Genomic DNA, 16,295 nt, shown 5'->3' with positions numbered 1-16,295 from the left:
GCAGAAGAGGAAGGAGACACGAGGATATCCTGGTGGCCTCCCCACCCACAGCTGCTTACATCACTTGGGCCGGGGCCTCTTCCTCCTCTCTGCCCCCTGGGCCCTGCCCCGCCCCGCCAGCCCCAGCTTCAGCTCACCTGTCAGCCTGAGACCCTCCCAACACCTTTGCTCTCTGCCTAAGGTCTGTAAGTGGCTCGGGAGTAATGCGTCCTCCACAGTTGCTCCCCAGAGTAAGGGACACCGCTGTCCCCTCTGGGGGACTCACAAGGGTTTCTCTCCTCTCCCACCCCAGCCCATCCACCTGCAAGTGGAGCCAGCCCCACCCCGGCCCACAAACTTCCCATTGGTCGCTTCATTGCTCCCCCACCCCCAAGACCCACCCTCCACAGCGTCTCTGTAAATAACAAGTCAGTCAGGTCACTTCCCTGCTTTCCTGTTTATAAAGTACTCCGTGGGCTCCATGGGCTCCCGAGTGACCTCAGAATCCAAGCCACGCTCGGCCGCTCACCCCGGCACCCTTCCACTGTCCCCGCCGCGCCCTCCTGGCCTGGGGCCTCCACGCACAGGGACACAGCTGCTCCTCAGTGGGGTCTCAGTCCAGGGTCCCCTCCTGGCGCCTCCCCATCCTCTCATCTCACGTCCCCTCCTCCCCACAGTCGGTTTCTAGCAAACCTTGGTTTTTCGCGTTCTCTTCCTAGCACTAACTGTTTGACATGTTCATTTGTCCTCATCTGTCCCCTGCAAGCACCGTGGGCACAGGGCCCCTGGCTCCCAGAACTCGGCTACTGAGCGAGGGCTTCCTCTGCCCACGGCTGGCCTCTACCATCTCCCAGAGATTTAAGCAAATGCTGAGATGACGGAGACACAGAAAAACAGGAGCTTCCCAAAAACCTTGCAAAGGCGCCTAGGACAGGGGCTTTGAAAAGGCAGCATCTGGGGGTGGGGGTGTGTGAGGAGGGCGACACCCCGAGTTCCGCACAGTAGCTCTGCTGTAGGCATCTTTATTCAGTGCAGGGGGAGTTCACACTTGGCGGCAGCTCGTGTCGGTGGGCTTGGGCGGCTGGGTGGGGAGGAGGGCTGGGCTCCCCACCACCTCCCAGGGATCCGGGCCCCTCAGCAGGCTTCCTCTCGCTCCCCGGCCGCTTAGCTGGTCAACCGCAGACTGGAACTGGAGGGCTCGGGCTCGTCTCCTTGACAGATGGTTTCCTCTTTGGTAATGGCCTCGCTCAGGCCCTGCAGGTTATCCAGCAGCACAGAGATGGACCCTGGGAAATTCACGAGGGAGAAGCTCTCAGGGCGGCGGGGCGGGGCGGGGCGGCAGCGCGGCCAGCAGGCTGCACTCCAGGGGAGCCGCTCCCCACCCCTACCCTCCCCCCCCACCCCCCCACCCCCCCCACCCCCCGCCAGGCGCGGAGAGCTGGAGTGGGGCCCGGGAGCGCCCCTACTGGTGCCTGCTGGCTTCGCGCCTTACCCTTTATGGATTGCCGGGTGCAAGACGACGTTGCGGCTGGAGGAGTGGACGCTGAGGACCCCGACGGCCGCAGCCGGCACTCGCCTGACTTCTGCTTGTTCAGTAGAGAAGGAAGGACCGCCAAGAGTCGCTGCTGCTTGTAATGGGAGAGGAGACCCTCCTGCCGCAAGGTGGCCTGGGAAGGAGAGGTTAGGGGCCGCCTGGCAGGGGCACAGCCTCCCCGCTCTCCCGCCCGGCCGGCCTCGCGCCCTGCTGTCCCCTACCAGCATGAGGTTCTTGTCCCTCTCCAGCTCCTGCACGCGCTGCGTCAGCCGCTGCCCCTCCTCCTTGCGGGCCTCATCCTGCAGGCGCCGCAGCTCCTGGTTCCGCTCCTTTTCCCGGGTGGCTCTGCGCTGGATCTGGCGCAGGGAGACCACTGCAGACAGCCGGGGCAGAGGGGCAGGCATGGGTCAGCGGGGACGCAGGCGGGACACAGAAGCGCAGGCGTGGGTCAGCGGGGACGCAGACGGGACACAGAAGGGCAGGCTGGGTCAGTGGGGATGCAGGCAGCCAGCACACAGAGGGGCAGGCATGGTGAGGACAGGGCAGCTCAGGGACTCTGCTCCGGGAGCTGTCAGCTGGCTGCGTGGCTCTCAGCGTCTCCCCCTAGAGTGCGGCGGCTGGGCGGAGGCCCCAGGACCCTGTGACTCTGCGACCCCACCCCACCCCACGGGCCTTCCCAGCCCCCAGCCACCCCCAGTCCCCTAGGGGAAATCTGAATGTCGGACTTTGTACAGTTCCTGTTGGTTTTCTCCCAGTGTGGCGACAGTATCGAGGTTATAAAGCAGAACCTCCTATTTATGGAAGTGGGGCCAGGAGGTGGCCGTCCTGAGGGGTAGGGCTGGGAGGGCACAAGGGCTGCGCATCTAAGGGGACTCAGTCCGTGCCACTTCCCCATCACTCACCGCTTGCACGCTAAAGCAGGAGCTTCTGTCTCAACACTCCCCTCTTCCCCGAAGGACCACGTGTCCCCCATCCCGCGCTCCCCCACCTCGCCCCGCCCCCGCCCCCCCCCGCCCCCCCCCCCGCAAACCTCACCGGCCTTGGCGTGCTCCCTCCGGGCCTCGTTCAGCCTCCGCTCCGTGTCCGTTAGCTGTTCCCGCAGCCGGGTCTCCACCTCAGCCACCTTCTCCTGCAGAGCTGGGATGAAGGGGGTCGGGAGGAGGCCCTGGCCCACCCCCACCTCGGGCAGCGCCCACTGCCTGTCGCGTCCCCACACCTTGCCCGTAGATCTCCTGCTGCTGGGTCAGCTCCTGCCGCAGGCTGGCCGCCTCCTCCGTGCTCTCCTGCTGGCCCTGGCGCGCGGCCTCCAGCTGCAGCCCGACGCTGGCCAGCGACTCCTGGGTGCGCTGCAGCTCCTGCTCCAGCTGCTGGGCCACCTCGCTCAGCTGCTGCCGCTCGGCCTCCCCTGCGAGGGAGGGGGAGGGCTCTCTGCGTCTGCACCCCACACCAGCCCCCACCCCGAAGTCTTCCCTCCTCCCCCTCCATGCCCGCGGGCACCCAGTACCTCCAAGACTGGATGTACCTTGCTCCCGGGCGCGGCCCACCTCCTGCTGGATGAGACGGGCACTCAGCTGCAGCTCCGCGTCCAGGCGGTTCCGTTCCTCCCGAAGCTGCTGCAGCTCAAGGCTCGCATCTTCCATCAGCTGAGGCGGGGGCTGGGGCGGGGGGCAGCTGGGCCGGGAAAGAGCAGCAGCGGCCTCACCCCTACGCCCCCACCCTTCCCCGTCCCTTCTCCAGTCCTTGCTCTCTTGGGTCCCACCCTGAAGCCCCCTGCCACACACACACTCACACTGCCCACACTGCCACACACACACACACACACTCACACTGCCACACACACACACGCACACACACACTGCCCACACTTTACCTCTCCAGGTGCAGCTGTGCAAGGGCCAGTTTTCGAGCCATGAGACCTGGAGAGAAAAGATGGAAAGCGACAGGTTGAGTTTGCAAGGGGAGTCCGGGAAGCAGAAACGTGTGGGCTGGTGAGCAGGAGGAGGAAGTGGCCGAGGGATCAGAGGGCTGGGCCAGGATGCAGCTCAGAGCCCACCACCACCCCCAACTCACTGCGGACAGTGTGGACCTTGCGGACGGCATAGCTGAGTCGGTTACTGAGGCTGGGCAGCCGGGCCACCGCCTGCTCCACCTTAGCCATGGTGCTCTGGAGGCAGACCTGGGAGCTGGAGGAGCACAGGCCGCTGACCGCTGACCCGCACCTCACCCCCACAGGGCCTGGGGCCTGCACAGACCCCTCCCCCCATCCTGCACTGTCGCACAGGTGGGGGTGGGGGGAAGCAGGGAAGGGAAACAAGAGAGGCTAGGGGTAGGACCTGGGGCACGTGTGCCCCAACCTCATGCCCTATGCTGCAGCTGCTAAAACAAAACCTGGGAGGAGCTTTAGCCTTTTAGCGACTGTCACAGAAATACGATCTGGTTGCTTATAAAAATATTTTAAAAAGCACAGCTATTCCTGGTCCCACAACCCATGCAGAGTAAACTTCTCATTTGGATCCTGAGAACCAGTGTCCCCAATAAAAGCCCTGCAATCAACACAGCAAGGTGCAAGGAGCCCCATCTGGCCCCGGGCGCCCCAGGCTGTAAAGGGCTCAGTGACAACAACGCCGCAGGGCCTGGTCTCTGCCTGATGGCCACTCGCTCCCCTGCAGGCCACGAGGCCGTCTCCAGGGCCTGGGATTCCTGGCGCTGGACGCCGCGCCACGTCTGTGGTGGAAGAACACGGCCCGAAGCTTCCATGTCTAAGGAGCCCCTGCCCCTCAAGAAGGCCTCAGACGACTGCCTTATCTTTTCAGGCAAACTCGGGGCTTCTTTTCTTTTTCTTTTTTTAAGATTTACTTATTTATTTGAAAGGCAGAGTTACAGAAATAGAGGGAGAGACATACAGGGAGAACTCTTCCATCCACTGGTTCCATCCACAGGGCTGATCCGAAGCCAGGAGCCTCTTCTAGGGTTCCCACATGGGTGAAGGGGCCTAAGCACTTGGGCCATCGTCTACTGCTTTCCTGGGCCGTGGCTTTACCCGCTACGCCACAGCGCCGGCCCTAAAGCTGATTTCTCACCACCTGGTCTTGGATCACTGCTGCGCAGCTCTCGAACAAGCCCAGGAGTGTGGTTTCCCTGACACGTGAAGGGCAGGTCTGTGAGTGGCATCAGCTGCTGGCCCAGAAGCAGAACCAGCACGGCCCATGAAAACTGAGGGGCTTCAGCTGGGAGCCCTGGGAGGAGGCCCAAGGGGAAAACGGGGGCAGGCCTGGAGCTTCCTCGGAGACGGAAAAACAAGCGGTGACCACAGCAAGTACAGCGAGGAACCCTTTCGGTGGGAGCGCCCAGCACAGGCCGTGGCTCTAAAGCCACTTCCAGGGGTGGGTGTGAGGAGCAGAGGTCAACAACACGGCCGCCTCTCGGGACGTCTGCATCGCACATGAGTTCAGGTCCCAGCTTCACTTCCAACTTCTGCTTCCTGCCAGTGCACCCCATGGGAGGCCGCAGCAGGTGACAACTCTGGTACTTGGGTCCCTGCCACCCACGTGGGAGTCCCACATCAAGTTCTGGGTTCCTGGCTTAGGCCAGGCTAAGCCCCAGCTGCTGTGGGCATTTGGAAAGTGAACTGGTAGACAGAAGAGCTATCTTTCTCTCTCTCTTTCAGTTTCTCTGGTTTTCAAATAAAAAATAAATTTAAGAAAAACTTTAAGATCCATCTTCTGACACAGCCATTGAGTCACCTAGGGACTGTGTCGCCAACCTGGTAACATCCCAAAGTTGGTGCTTTCTGGCAAGAACTCAGCGAGAACCCTGCCTGACCCCTGGGCACCACAGGAAACCCTGCCCCCGGCCTGTCTTTCTGCTCTCCTGGAGGCAGGCGCAGCTGCAACGGGCGGAATCTGGGTGCTGGCTCGCATACCCAGGCCGGTGCGGAGCAGGTTGCAAATGGCTCCCAGTTTGTTCAAGCCAATGGGTTCCCAAGGAGTGAATCCAAGAGAAGGCCGTGGCTGCAAAGGCCCATCCTGCTGACCCCCAGAACTCCCCTGATGCATCCAGGACAGCCCTGTGAGGACCGTGGACAGTCAGAGCACAAACTACACACCAGCACCGCACCAAGGGCTCCACACGGACCGCCTACCGCCCATCCCAAGGACCCCGGTGCCTGGGGAGGCCGCTACTAGCACGAAGCAGCTCTTTCCCAAGGCTCTATGACAGCCTCAGCAAGGCCATGACTACCAAGTCGGCATGAGGGACACGGGCTGCAACTGCCTTAGAAGGTACCGGGCCGGGGCTGGCGCTGTGGCACAGCAAGTGAGGCCACTGCCTGCAGTGCCAGCATCCCATATGGGCGCCGGTTCAAGTCCAGCTGCTCCACTTCCAATCCAGCTCTCTGCTGTGGCCTGGGAAAGCAGTAGAAGATGGCCCAAGTCCTTGGGCCCCTACACCCACGTGGGAAACCCAGAAGAAGCTCTTGACTCCTGGCTTCAGATCGGCACAGCTCCGACTGTTACAGCCAATTGGGGGAATGAACCAGAGGATGGAAGACCTCTCTCTCTCCCTTCCTCCCTCTCTCTCTCTCTCTGCCTCTCCTCTCTCTGTGTAGCTTTGACCTTCAAATGGGTAAATAACTCTTTAAGAATAAAAAAAAGAAGGGACCGGGCACGGCATTGCAGATGCGAGATCTAGCAGCAGGCATGTAGCATTACATGGATTATGTCTTCCCCTAACTAAACAGGGCAGGCCTGGGCAAGCTGATACATAAAGAGAGAAAGACGAGGCGTCCACTCGCCGTCCTTGAGCAGTTCTGGAGACGGAGACCCTGCCGGGTGCTGTACTGCGCGCGAGCCGTTACCAGACTGAACTGCGGGAGGGAGCGCTGCCTCTCCTCCAGCTGAACGCGCAGCACAAGCTCCTAACAAGCCATCCTGTGTGGATGCCCGGGGGTGCCCCAGGAAACAACCAGCACAGCAACTTCTGCAGGGCCAAGCGCCTCCATGCCTCCAGCCCTGTGTCCTCCAGCTGCCACGTTTCCAGCCCCTCCGGCCTGAGGCTCTTTAAGCGCCAGGTGACCAGGAAGCCAGGGAGACCCAACTACTCCTCCCCGACCCCGCCACCCCAGGCACCTGCTGATAGCATCGACCACCAGCTTCAGCTGCTCCTCGGCCGAGGCTGTCTGCTGCCGCCGCCGATGCTTGGCCTCCTGAGCCCGGCTCAGCTCCATCTGCAGGCTCTAGGGAGGATGCAGGAAAGGGAAGGGTTCCTCCTGGGGCCCAGCCTACAGCCCCACAGCAGGGGGCTTCCTTATCCACCGCCTCCTGCCCCCCCCCCCATCTTAGCCTCTGCGACACCTTAGCCTCTCAGACACCGACCTTGGCACTCAACCGCTCCACCTCCACCTCCGCGGCTCTGTCCTGCAGGGTGCGTTGCAGGATGGCCTGCTCCTGGCACTGGGCTGTCACTTGTTCCTGGAGTTCAGCCACCTGGGGGAGGAGAGGGAAGCTGGACAGGGCACATCAAGGGCCAGCCGTGCCCCGCATGCCAAGCCATCCCCAGTGGGGGCACTGGGGCGGAAGCGGCACACGCAGGCATGTTTGGGGACAAACAGCTTGGGTTCCCGGGAATAAAATCTGAGTCCAGCTTTCCTTCCAGGTGCACGTTCCACGTTGCCCACCCCTTGAGACAGCGCCCATGGCCCACCACCCAGGACCCACCTCACCTGATCAGGCCATCCACCCTCAGATGCCCTTGGGCTGCCTGACCACCCTCCCTGTGGCTGAGCCACCCCAGGTTCTCTGCCACATTCTTTAAATTGTCTTCTTTATAGCCCACATCACTACTTGACACTTCCTAATGACTCGCTTGCTTGGAATGTGAGCTGCGGGGGGGGGGGGGGGGGGGGGGCAGGTGCGGTGGTGAAAGAACGGCCACCCCTCCCCAGAGAGCCCGGTGACCTGTCCCTTCAGCTGTGTCACAGAGTCCCTGTGCTCCAGCTCCTGGGCCTTGAGCTGCACCATGAGGTCAAACACCTTCTCCCGCCAGCGGTTCAGCAGGGACTGGCACTTCTTAGCAAACTCGGGGGGGGGGGGGGGGGGCAGGTGCGGTGGTGAAAGAACGGCCACCCCTCCCCAGAGAGCCCGGTGACCTGTCCCTTCAGCTGTGTCACAGAGTCCCTGTGCTCCAGCTCCTGGGCCTTGAGCTGCACCATGAGGTCAAACACCTTCTCCCGCCAGCGGTTCAGCAGGGACTGGCACTTCTTAGCAAACTCGGGCTCCAGAGAATCCGACGGTTGAACCTGTGCACGAGTGGGTGAAGGTGGAGGACACGTGGGCACCGGGGCGGGGGCGGGGGAGGAGGAGGCTTCTTTGCAGCCAGAGGACTCACAGAAAGGAAGATTCCCACAGGGAAGGCAGGCCAGGCGTGGCGGGGGTTGGGGTGGGGGTGGGGGAGGAGTGGGGGGAGGGCCCTACCTTCCTGGTGAGCTCCGCCTCCTGCAGGGTGAGGATGTGCATGAGGCTTTGCACGCGCACCTGCAGCAGCTCGGCGGTCGAGTGCAGCCCGTCCCGGTCCTGCTGCAAGTGCTGTGGGCAGAGGGAGAGCGGCTGCCCCTACAGGGCCTCCGTGCCTGCCCGAGGACCCCGCACGGCCTCCTCTCCTGGGGACGGCCCCTCCTCCAGGGGCTGTCCCCCCTCCCCCCCACCCCCCACGCTCTCTCACCTGCATGGTTTCCAGAAGCTCCTGCCGCTCGGGCTCCCAGGCCTGGCTGCAGGTCTCGGGAGGGACTTGCTCTCCCACGTATTTCCGTAGATTCTCAACCAGAGTCACGTGAGCCTCCAGATCTTTCTGGGTCTTGCTAGGGTTTGGGGTGGGGACAGGGCAGCCATCAGCGGGGCGCCCTGAAGATAAACCACCCCCGTCCCGGACTGTGGGCCCACTCGGGCCACCACCACTGCCACCCGTCCCCCACCCCCCGGCTGCCACTGACCTCAGCTGTTCCCGAAGCAGCTTGGCTTCCCGCTGCGTCTCAGCCAGCTCCTTGGCCTCCCCTACCCTCCTGGCCTCCAGACTACACAGAGACTTCTCCAAGCCCTCGGCCTTCTTGGTCAAGCTGGAAAGGGCCTCCTGGTGAGCCTGGGTCAGGGAGGACAGCTGTGGCGAGAGGCAGAGACTCAGCGGGGGCCACTCACCGCAGGCATCAGGGCCTCCCACTCCTCCCCCGCCCTTGGCCTCCTCCCTTCACTCCCACTTTGTGCAACCCCAGAGACCAACTCAGCCACGCTCCCAGATACACATAGCAAATGGAGGCCGTGCTTGGCACCTGGCTTTCGTGGGTCACCCCCAAATCCATCAGCAGGTCCGGTCAGTGCCCCATCACGTCCTCACTTATATCTCCCCGCCTCTGATCAGCAGGTAGCCCACCACCTCCCACCTGGACAACAGAACCCACCTCCCAACTAAGTCCTTGAGCGTCTTTAGTGGCATTCGGAACAGAACTTGTGCTCGAGTGGGCGAAGGCAGAGGACATGTGGGCACACTTCCAAACCCCCCACGTCATCGGCTGTGGCCAGGCTGGGCCCACTCCTCGGAGCCCCTCACCATGGCCCTCCCACTGTTCACGCTGTGTCAGCTGCAAGGGTCTGCCTGGGGCTGGACGTGGGTCCTCCTTGCTCTGTGGTCAGCGGCTGACATCGCCCCCTCAGGCAGGCCCGCAGACCCCTCCCCACCACCACACTCGGTCCTAGCTCTGTCCCCGGCCTTCCCAGCATTGCTCACAGGACAGCATCTCACTGATGCGCTTACTTTCATCACACCGCCGGAGTAGGGGAGCACGGGGAGGGAGGACTCATCTACCTTCTCACTGCTCTGCAAGCCTAGTAGGGGCGCCAGAGCCCCTGAGTGCGTCACGGGATGGAGCAAGGAGGAGGAAAAAGTGGCCACCCCACGCCCGGGCTGCCCCTCCAGCTGTCTCCACATAGCAAGGTCATTCTCTCAGGCAAAAGTCAGAAAACTGATCTTTTCCATCTAAAACACAAATCTGATCATATTATTTCCCTGCTTAAAACCTTTTGATAGTTGCTCATTGATCCTTTAAGATTTATTTATTTTGAAAGTCAGAGTTACAGAGAGAGAAATCTTCATCAGCTGGTTCACTCCCCAGATGGCAGCAATGGCCGAGGCTGGGCCAGGCCAAAGCCAGGAGCTGAGAGCTTCCTCTGGGTCTCCCTGTGGATGGCAGAGACCCAAATACTTGGGCCATCTTCCACTGCTTACCCAGGTCATTAGCAGGGAGCTGGGTTGGAAGTGGAGCAGCCAGGACACAAACCAGCCTGTATGGGGTGCTTGCATATCAGGTGGCGGTGTAACCTGCTGTGCCACAGAGTTCTGGGCCAGCATTACGGGGCAGCGTGGTTAAGCAGCTGCTTGTGACACTGGCAACCCATACCAGAGCGTTGGTTCAAGCCCCAGATGCTCTGCTTCTAATCTAGCTTCCCGCAAAGGCACCTGGGCAGGCAGTAGATGATGATCCAAGTACTCGGGCCCCTGCCACCCACGTGGGAGACCCAGATATAGTTCTGGGCTCCTGGTTTCAGCTAGTCCCAGTCCTGGCTGTTATAATCATTTAAGGAGTGAACCGACAGATGGACAATCTCTCTGTGTGTCTCTCCCTCTCTTTATCACTCTGCTTTTCAAACCTATAAATAAATAAATCTTTAAAAACATAAATTTCTGGGGCCGGTGCCATGGCTCACTTGGTTAATCCTCCGCCTGTGGTGCCGACATCCCATATGGGTGCCAGGTTCTAGTCCTGGCTGCTCCTCTTCCAGTCCAGCTCTCTGCTGTGGCCCGGGAGGGCATTGGAGGATGGCCCAAGTGCTTGGGCCCTGCACCCTCATGGGAGACCAGGAGGAAGCACCTGGCTCCTGGCTTCGGATTGGAGCAGCGCGCCAGCCGTAGCGGCCATTTGGGGGTGCACCAACGGAAGGAAGACCTTTCTTTCTGTCTCTCTCACTATCTAACTCTGCCTGTCAAAACAAATAAACAAAAAAAAACCCATAAAGTTCTGAACTGGTCTGAACGCCGGGAGCTCTGCGGTGCCACCCAGGGTCCCTCATCTCCTGTACTCAAGCCCCTCGGCCTCCAGCATCCCGGGCCCCACAGCTGCCCTCCGGAGTGCCCCAGCTCCCCTCGCCAGCCCACGCGCCCCTTCACCAGCCAACTCGTGCTAAGCAAACATCAGCTGCTTCTTACTGCGCCTCTCACGAAGCAAAAGGCTGTTCTCACACTCCTACGACCTGCCTATGTCCTTTGTTTTCTGCCGGGGCCGTGGCCTTCTCTGTTGATTCCTGGGCACACACTGTATCTCAGGGTGTTGGTCTCCTCCTGGGATGTGCGCTGGAAGTGCGCTTCCCTGGTTTCTCACTCACTCTAACTCTGCGTCACTCCTGGCACCAACACCACAAACTCAATTATCAACATCTGCTTTCATGGCTTCCAGATTTTTTAGAAAATATAGTTATTTTTACTTTATTTTTATTTCTTTGAGAGGCAGAGAGAGAGAGAGCGAGCGAGAGCGAGCAAGTGAGCCAGAGCTACCATCTGCTACTTCACTCCCCAAATGCCCACAACAGCTGGGGGATCAAAGCCAGTAGCCGGAGACTCGATCCAAGTCCCCCACCGGAGGGGCTGGAAGCAGCCACTTGAGCCATCGTCACCTGCTGCCTCCCATCTGCATGAGCAAGAAGCTGAAGTCAGGGGTCCGAGGGCGAGGCAGCCAGGCACCCGGGTATGGGGCACAGCGTCCTCACGGACAACTCGACCCCCGCACCAGTTGCCTGCAGCTCGAGTCACGCACAGGCAGGGGGGCTCTACCCACTCCACGGCTGTAAGGGAACCCACCAACTTCTCTTCCAGTGCCTCTGTGGTTTCATTCGTGACATCTGTGGCTCATCACGGTGGCCCGCCCTCACCCCTAGACTAAGTCAGGGCTCCCCTCCAAGGCACTTCTTCCATCTGTAATTAATAAATAATGACCACATTGAATGTGGACCCTGCGTGTCCCCCACTTGGCCGTAGGTTCCATCCACGAGGGCCAGGACTCAGATTTGCTCACTAGGATGGTGATGACCAAGCACTGAGAAATGACTGAGTAACCCTCCTCACTGTCCCCCCCCCCAATGCTCCCACGTGAACTGGGCACCTGCAGTTAAGGAAGGAGGTGGGTTACTTGCTTCCGAAGAGGAAGGGGGGCTTCCTGCACTGGGCGGGGGGGTGTCATCTGAGTCCCGGGGGAGACACCCAAGTTTTCTTTCCACGCCACCCGTGTCTTTCTCCAGCACCCAAGACCTCACTGTTCATGGTTCATGGAGGTCTCTTTGACATCTGCCCTCTGCCAGGGAGCTACTGCGACCCTGCTGTGAGACCGAACCCTTCCCGCCCCAGGATTCACCTGTTCTTGGTGCAGCCTCTGAACCTCCTCCAGTTCCCGCTGGCTTCCCTCTTCCAGGTTCTTCCGGACGACCTCAGCCCCGGCCAAGGCGGCCCGCAGGCCCTCGGCCTCAGCCCGGCCGGCCTTCTCTGCCCGAGCCAGCGCCTCCAGCTCCATGGCCTGGGCTTCCAGCCTCATCTTCTGCTGCAGCGAGGTCTCCCGCAACGTCCGCACCTCCTCCTCCAGCCGCCGCAGATCCTGCAGCTGCCGAGAGATGAGCTCGGCCTGCTGGCTCAGGGCCTGCGACCCTGCCAGTTCCAGGGACCTTCAAAGATAAGTTGGCGCAGGTGAGATGCGTCCCTGGTGCTGGGAGGGTAGCGAGGGCACACACAGAGACAGGAGGAGGAAGAGGACCAATCTGCTCCTGCGAGGGAAGAGGGGGATGAGGCTTGGGGCATCGAGCTCTCCAGGTTCCCATCATCATTGACAGTCATCCCGGCCCTGCGAAGCACAAAAGGTTCAGCCTGGGCTCATGGGACCTAAACGCCAGTGAGAGGTATCGCAGGCAGGAGTATTCACCAGCAAGTGTGCATAGCATGAGGTCACTCGCTCTGCACAGAGGCTGGAAAACACACACAGAGACTGCTGAATTCTGACCTGAGAAGGAAGAGTGGGAGACAAGCACAGGGGGAGAAAGATGGGAAGCTTCCAGTCCCGACAAGGCAAGGCCGCACTACAGGCATTGAGGGTCAGGTACGCTCTGCTGTTTGAGGGCCTGAGGGGTTAGCACATTAGTGAACAACACGGTCCAGATCTTTTCGTAATATGAGAACAGCTCAAGCAGTTCATGAAAAAAAAAGGGGGGGTATTAAAAGGTAAGTTCATTTTGTTGCAAAAAAGTTTGCATGGCCTACAGGAGTCACGAAAACTTAAACCAGCTTCCAGGGGGCTGGCGCATGGCTCACTTGGTTAATCCTCCGCCTGTGGCACCGGCATCCCATATGGGTGCTGGTTCTAGTCCCAGTTGCTCCTCTTCCAGTTCAGCTCTCTGATGTGACCCGGGAGGGCATGGAGAATGGCCCAAGTGCTTGGGCCCTGCACCCACATGGGAGACCAGGAGGAAGCACCTGGCTCCTGGCTTCGGATCAGCACAGCACTGGCCGTAGCAGCCATTTGGGGAGTGAACCAATGGAAGGAAGACCTTTCTCTCTGTCTCTCTCTGTGTCTATAACTCTACCTGTCAAATAAATTAAAAAAAAAAAAAGCTTCCAACAGGGCTCCTGAGGCAGCTCCCTCCAGAAGGCCGGGACCACAGAACTGGCACAGGGCGGTAAGCGACCACTTGCAACAACGGCATCCCACATCAAAGCACTGGTTTGAGTCCTTAAGTTCTGCTTCCAACTCAGCTCCCTGCTAATGCGCCTGGAAAGGCAACAGAAGTCGTCCACGAGCGTGCAGCCCCTGCCACTCGTGAGGGAGACCTGGATGGAGCTCCTGGCTCCTGGCTTCTGCCTGGCCAACCTCTGAGTGCTGTGGCCACTATGGAGGTGAAGCAGCAGGTGTTCGGTGCCCCTCCCTCCCTTCCTCCCTCCCTGTCACGCTGCCTGTCAAATAAATAGAGAGTAGCGCTCTGGAGCAGCCTAGGGAAATTAAGAGGTGCACAAGACCCCTAGCAGACAGTCAAACAGAAACAGCAGGTCTGTCTCTGCTCCCTCTTCCTCGTACCCACTCCTCTTTGATGTGCTCCCACTCATGGTAGACAGAAGTGGCAGAATGAAACCGGTACAACTGTGGAAAACACACAGGAGACAACAAGGACATTTGCAGACGACACCTTCACAGACGGCCGAGCCAGCCCCTCAACCGCCTGCCCTCTGAAAAGGCTTTCTGTACCCGCTCCATCAGAATAAACCCACACCCCACGGCACCAGGCCTATTTCTAGTACTTCTTCCTCGAGCTCTGAACTACGCGTGGTCAGTCTGTCTCCTCTAGGAGTTTAAATTCCTAAGCAATGTCAAGTTTAAGTTAGGGGTGGGAGAAGGCTGGCCACCATGTCCATTGCTGCGAGCACCGAGCTCTGGTTCAAGTCCTGGCTGCTCCACTTTCAATCCAGCTCCCTGCTAATGCATCTGGGAGGCAGTGGAAGATGGCCCGAGTTCGTGGGCCCCTGCCACCCATGTGAGAGACCCAGATTTAGTTTTGGGCTCCTGGCTTCGGCCTGGCCCAGCCCTAGCTGTACTGCAGACATTAGGGGAGTGAATCAGTGGATGGAAGATCTGTCTCTGCCTCTCTCTCTGTAACTCTGCCTTGCTCATAGATAAACATATTTTTTAAAGACAAAGTTTAGGTCAGATCTCTCTTCATTTTTCTCTGCCCCATCCCCAGGTCTTATTACTTACGCAATGTGGGTACCAATAATTGCTCATGTAAAAATGAACAAGTTACTGAGTCAGGGTTTGTAACAGGCCATGGAATCTGTTTCAGTGAAGAAAGGCCACGAGAAAGCGAGTCTGAGAACAAGGTGGCAACAGTCCCCTACCTGCCTCTCCGCCCCGGCTCCTGCCCGTCACCGGACACGTCCTGCTCCCAGAGGGTCACTTGGCGTCTGTGGGTGTCCAGCCGCCTCTGTGACACATCCTGACGGGCCTGGGGCTGGACGAGGGGAATGTCTGAAGCCCAGGTGGGAGCCATCCTTGGCACGGTTGAAAGGGGCCGGGCTTGGAAGTGGGAGGGGGGGATCAAGCCAGAGACACCTGCGGAACCACAAGAGCACAGTCAGCTTCCCAGGCAGCGGGGGCGACCGCCAGCCCCTCGCCTGCGCCGCCCCACTGACCTGAGGGCTGAAACATCTCCATGTGACTTGAAGACGCTAGGTGCTGCCTCCAGCCTTCTATGCTCCCCTGGACAAGAGGAGAAACAAGGACACTCCAGTTCAATTTTCAGGTCACCTTCCAAAGAGAAAGCCCCTACAATAACAAAGTCACAATGCTAAATTACAGCCAGCTCCCCTGTCTCTCAGCTCCTCTTCCCACTCTTGTGGAAGAAGTATGAGACCCCACCCCACTGCCTGCTTGTCCTAATGCAAAACTCAGGCAGGGGGCCTGCGCTGTGGCCTAACGGGTAAAGCCACCACCTGCAGTGCCGGCATCCCTTACGAGCACAGGTTCGAGTCCTAGGTACTCCACTTCCAATCCAGCTCTCTGCTATGGCCTGGGAAAGCAGCAGAAGATGGCCCAGGTCATTGGGTCCCTGCACCCGCCTGGGAGACCTGGAGGAAGCTCCTCACTCCTGGCTTTGGATCGGCGCAGCTCCGGCCATTGTGGCCAATTGGGGAGTGGACCAGTGGATGGAAGACCTCTCTCTCTCTCTCTCTCTCTCTGCTTCTCCTCTGTGTACTCTTTCAAATAAATAAATCTTTAAAAAACAAAAACAAAACAAACAAACAAACAAAACTCAGGCAGAAACCAGGAGGGAGGCGGAGAAAACTCAAGGAGGTGGACGAGCCAAGGGGGAGCTTTTGGGCTTTGATCATCCTGCTAGGACTCAGGCAGTGTCTTTACCCTTCTCCTGAGGTTTCTACTGTCCCTGCTGCTCCTGGCCTGAGAGGACGAAGGAGGCACACCGTGCAGAGGCCCCGAGCCCAGCCTCCAGAGTTCTCGCCACGGCTCGGCAAGGCCTTGGGGAAGCCCACCCAGACACCACCAGGCCATGACTCCCGGGTCCTTTCCCAGCAGAGCGCTGGCCCAAGGCCTGGCCCCTGATGAATGTGGCCACATGTAGGGCTGGACACCTCCCCAGGACCGCCTGGGAGTCCAGATGGCCTAGATGCCCCCGCACAAGAGCCAGATCTTTCTTGCAACTACCCTCTTGCCCATGCCCTCGGCGTCCATCCCTGCGGACCTGCTCTCTCTAGGGTCCTAGAGCACAGTGGGCCCTTCAAGATCTTTCTCACACACTCCCACCCGAATTCACCCCCACCTGGGATTCCCTTCCTGCATTCTAGTCTGCTTTTTTCCTGAAGGAATTATTCTGGTCCATCACCCTCACCCTCATCTCCCAGCTAACAAGCAGCCTGCTCGCGTCTCCCAGCACCCTAGTCTGATTTCTGCTCTCTCTCCTCCGTGCCCTGATATCCTCAACCTTCACCCTGCACACCCTGCAGGACCCTGAATTCTAAGGCCGTCCTGACCACCTCATCCGCTCCTTTACCCAGCCCCTGTACCCTTCTTCCCCTGTGACCCCCTGCACCCCCCAGCACCCCGTCTCAGCCCCTTCCCGCCCCCAACCGACTCTTCCCGAACGCCCCTTACTCAGCGCGAGAACGCCCCCTCCGCCCCTTGGTCACACCCACCACA

General features: G+C 59.9%; 1 protein-coding gene across 1 annotated transcript; it reads right to left on the bottom strand.

Annotated features, from left to right (window-relative positions):
- Positions 1–985: 985 nt before the first annotated feature.
- Positions 986–16,230, bottom strand: CCHCR1 (coiled-coil alpha-helical rod protein 1). The gene is made up of 18 exons (XM_070074814.1): positions 15,501–16,230; positions 14,774–14,840; positions 14,480–14,693; positions 11,961–12,264; positions 8,499–8,662; positions 8,231–8,366; positions 7,984–8,094; positions 7,659–7,808; positions 6,886–6,996; positions 6,640–6,746; positions 3,584–3,696; positions 3,384–3,429; positions 3,036–3,184; positions 2,730–2,918; positions 2,549–2,650; positions 1,735–1,886; positions 1,472–1,646; positions 986–1,265 (listed from the first exon to the last, which is right to left on the bottom strand). The coding sequence occupies exons 1-18, from the start codon at positions 15,714–15,716 to the stop codon at positions 1,144–1,146; spliced, it is 2,628 nt and encodes an 875-aa protein (XP_069930915.1). The 5' UTR covers positions 15,717–16,230; the 3' UTR covers positions 986–1,143.
- Between the last annotated feature and the right edge of the window lie 65 nt (positions 16,231–16,295).

Source organism: Oryctolagus cuniculus, chromosome 5 (genome assembly GCF_964237555.1).
Source record: "Oryctolagus cuniculus chromosome 5, mOryCun1.1, whole genome shotgun sequence".
NCBI classification, from domain to species: Eukaryota; Metazoa; Chordata; class Mammalia; order Lagomorpha; family Leporidae; genus Oryctolagus; species Oryctolagus cuniculus.
The sequence above is the reverse complement of the archived record's forward strand: the minus strand, read 5'-3'. Positions and strand labels throughout refer to the sequence as shown.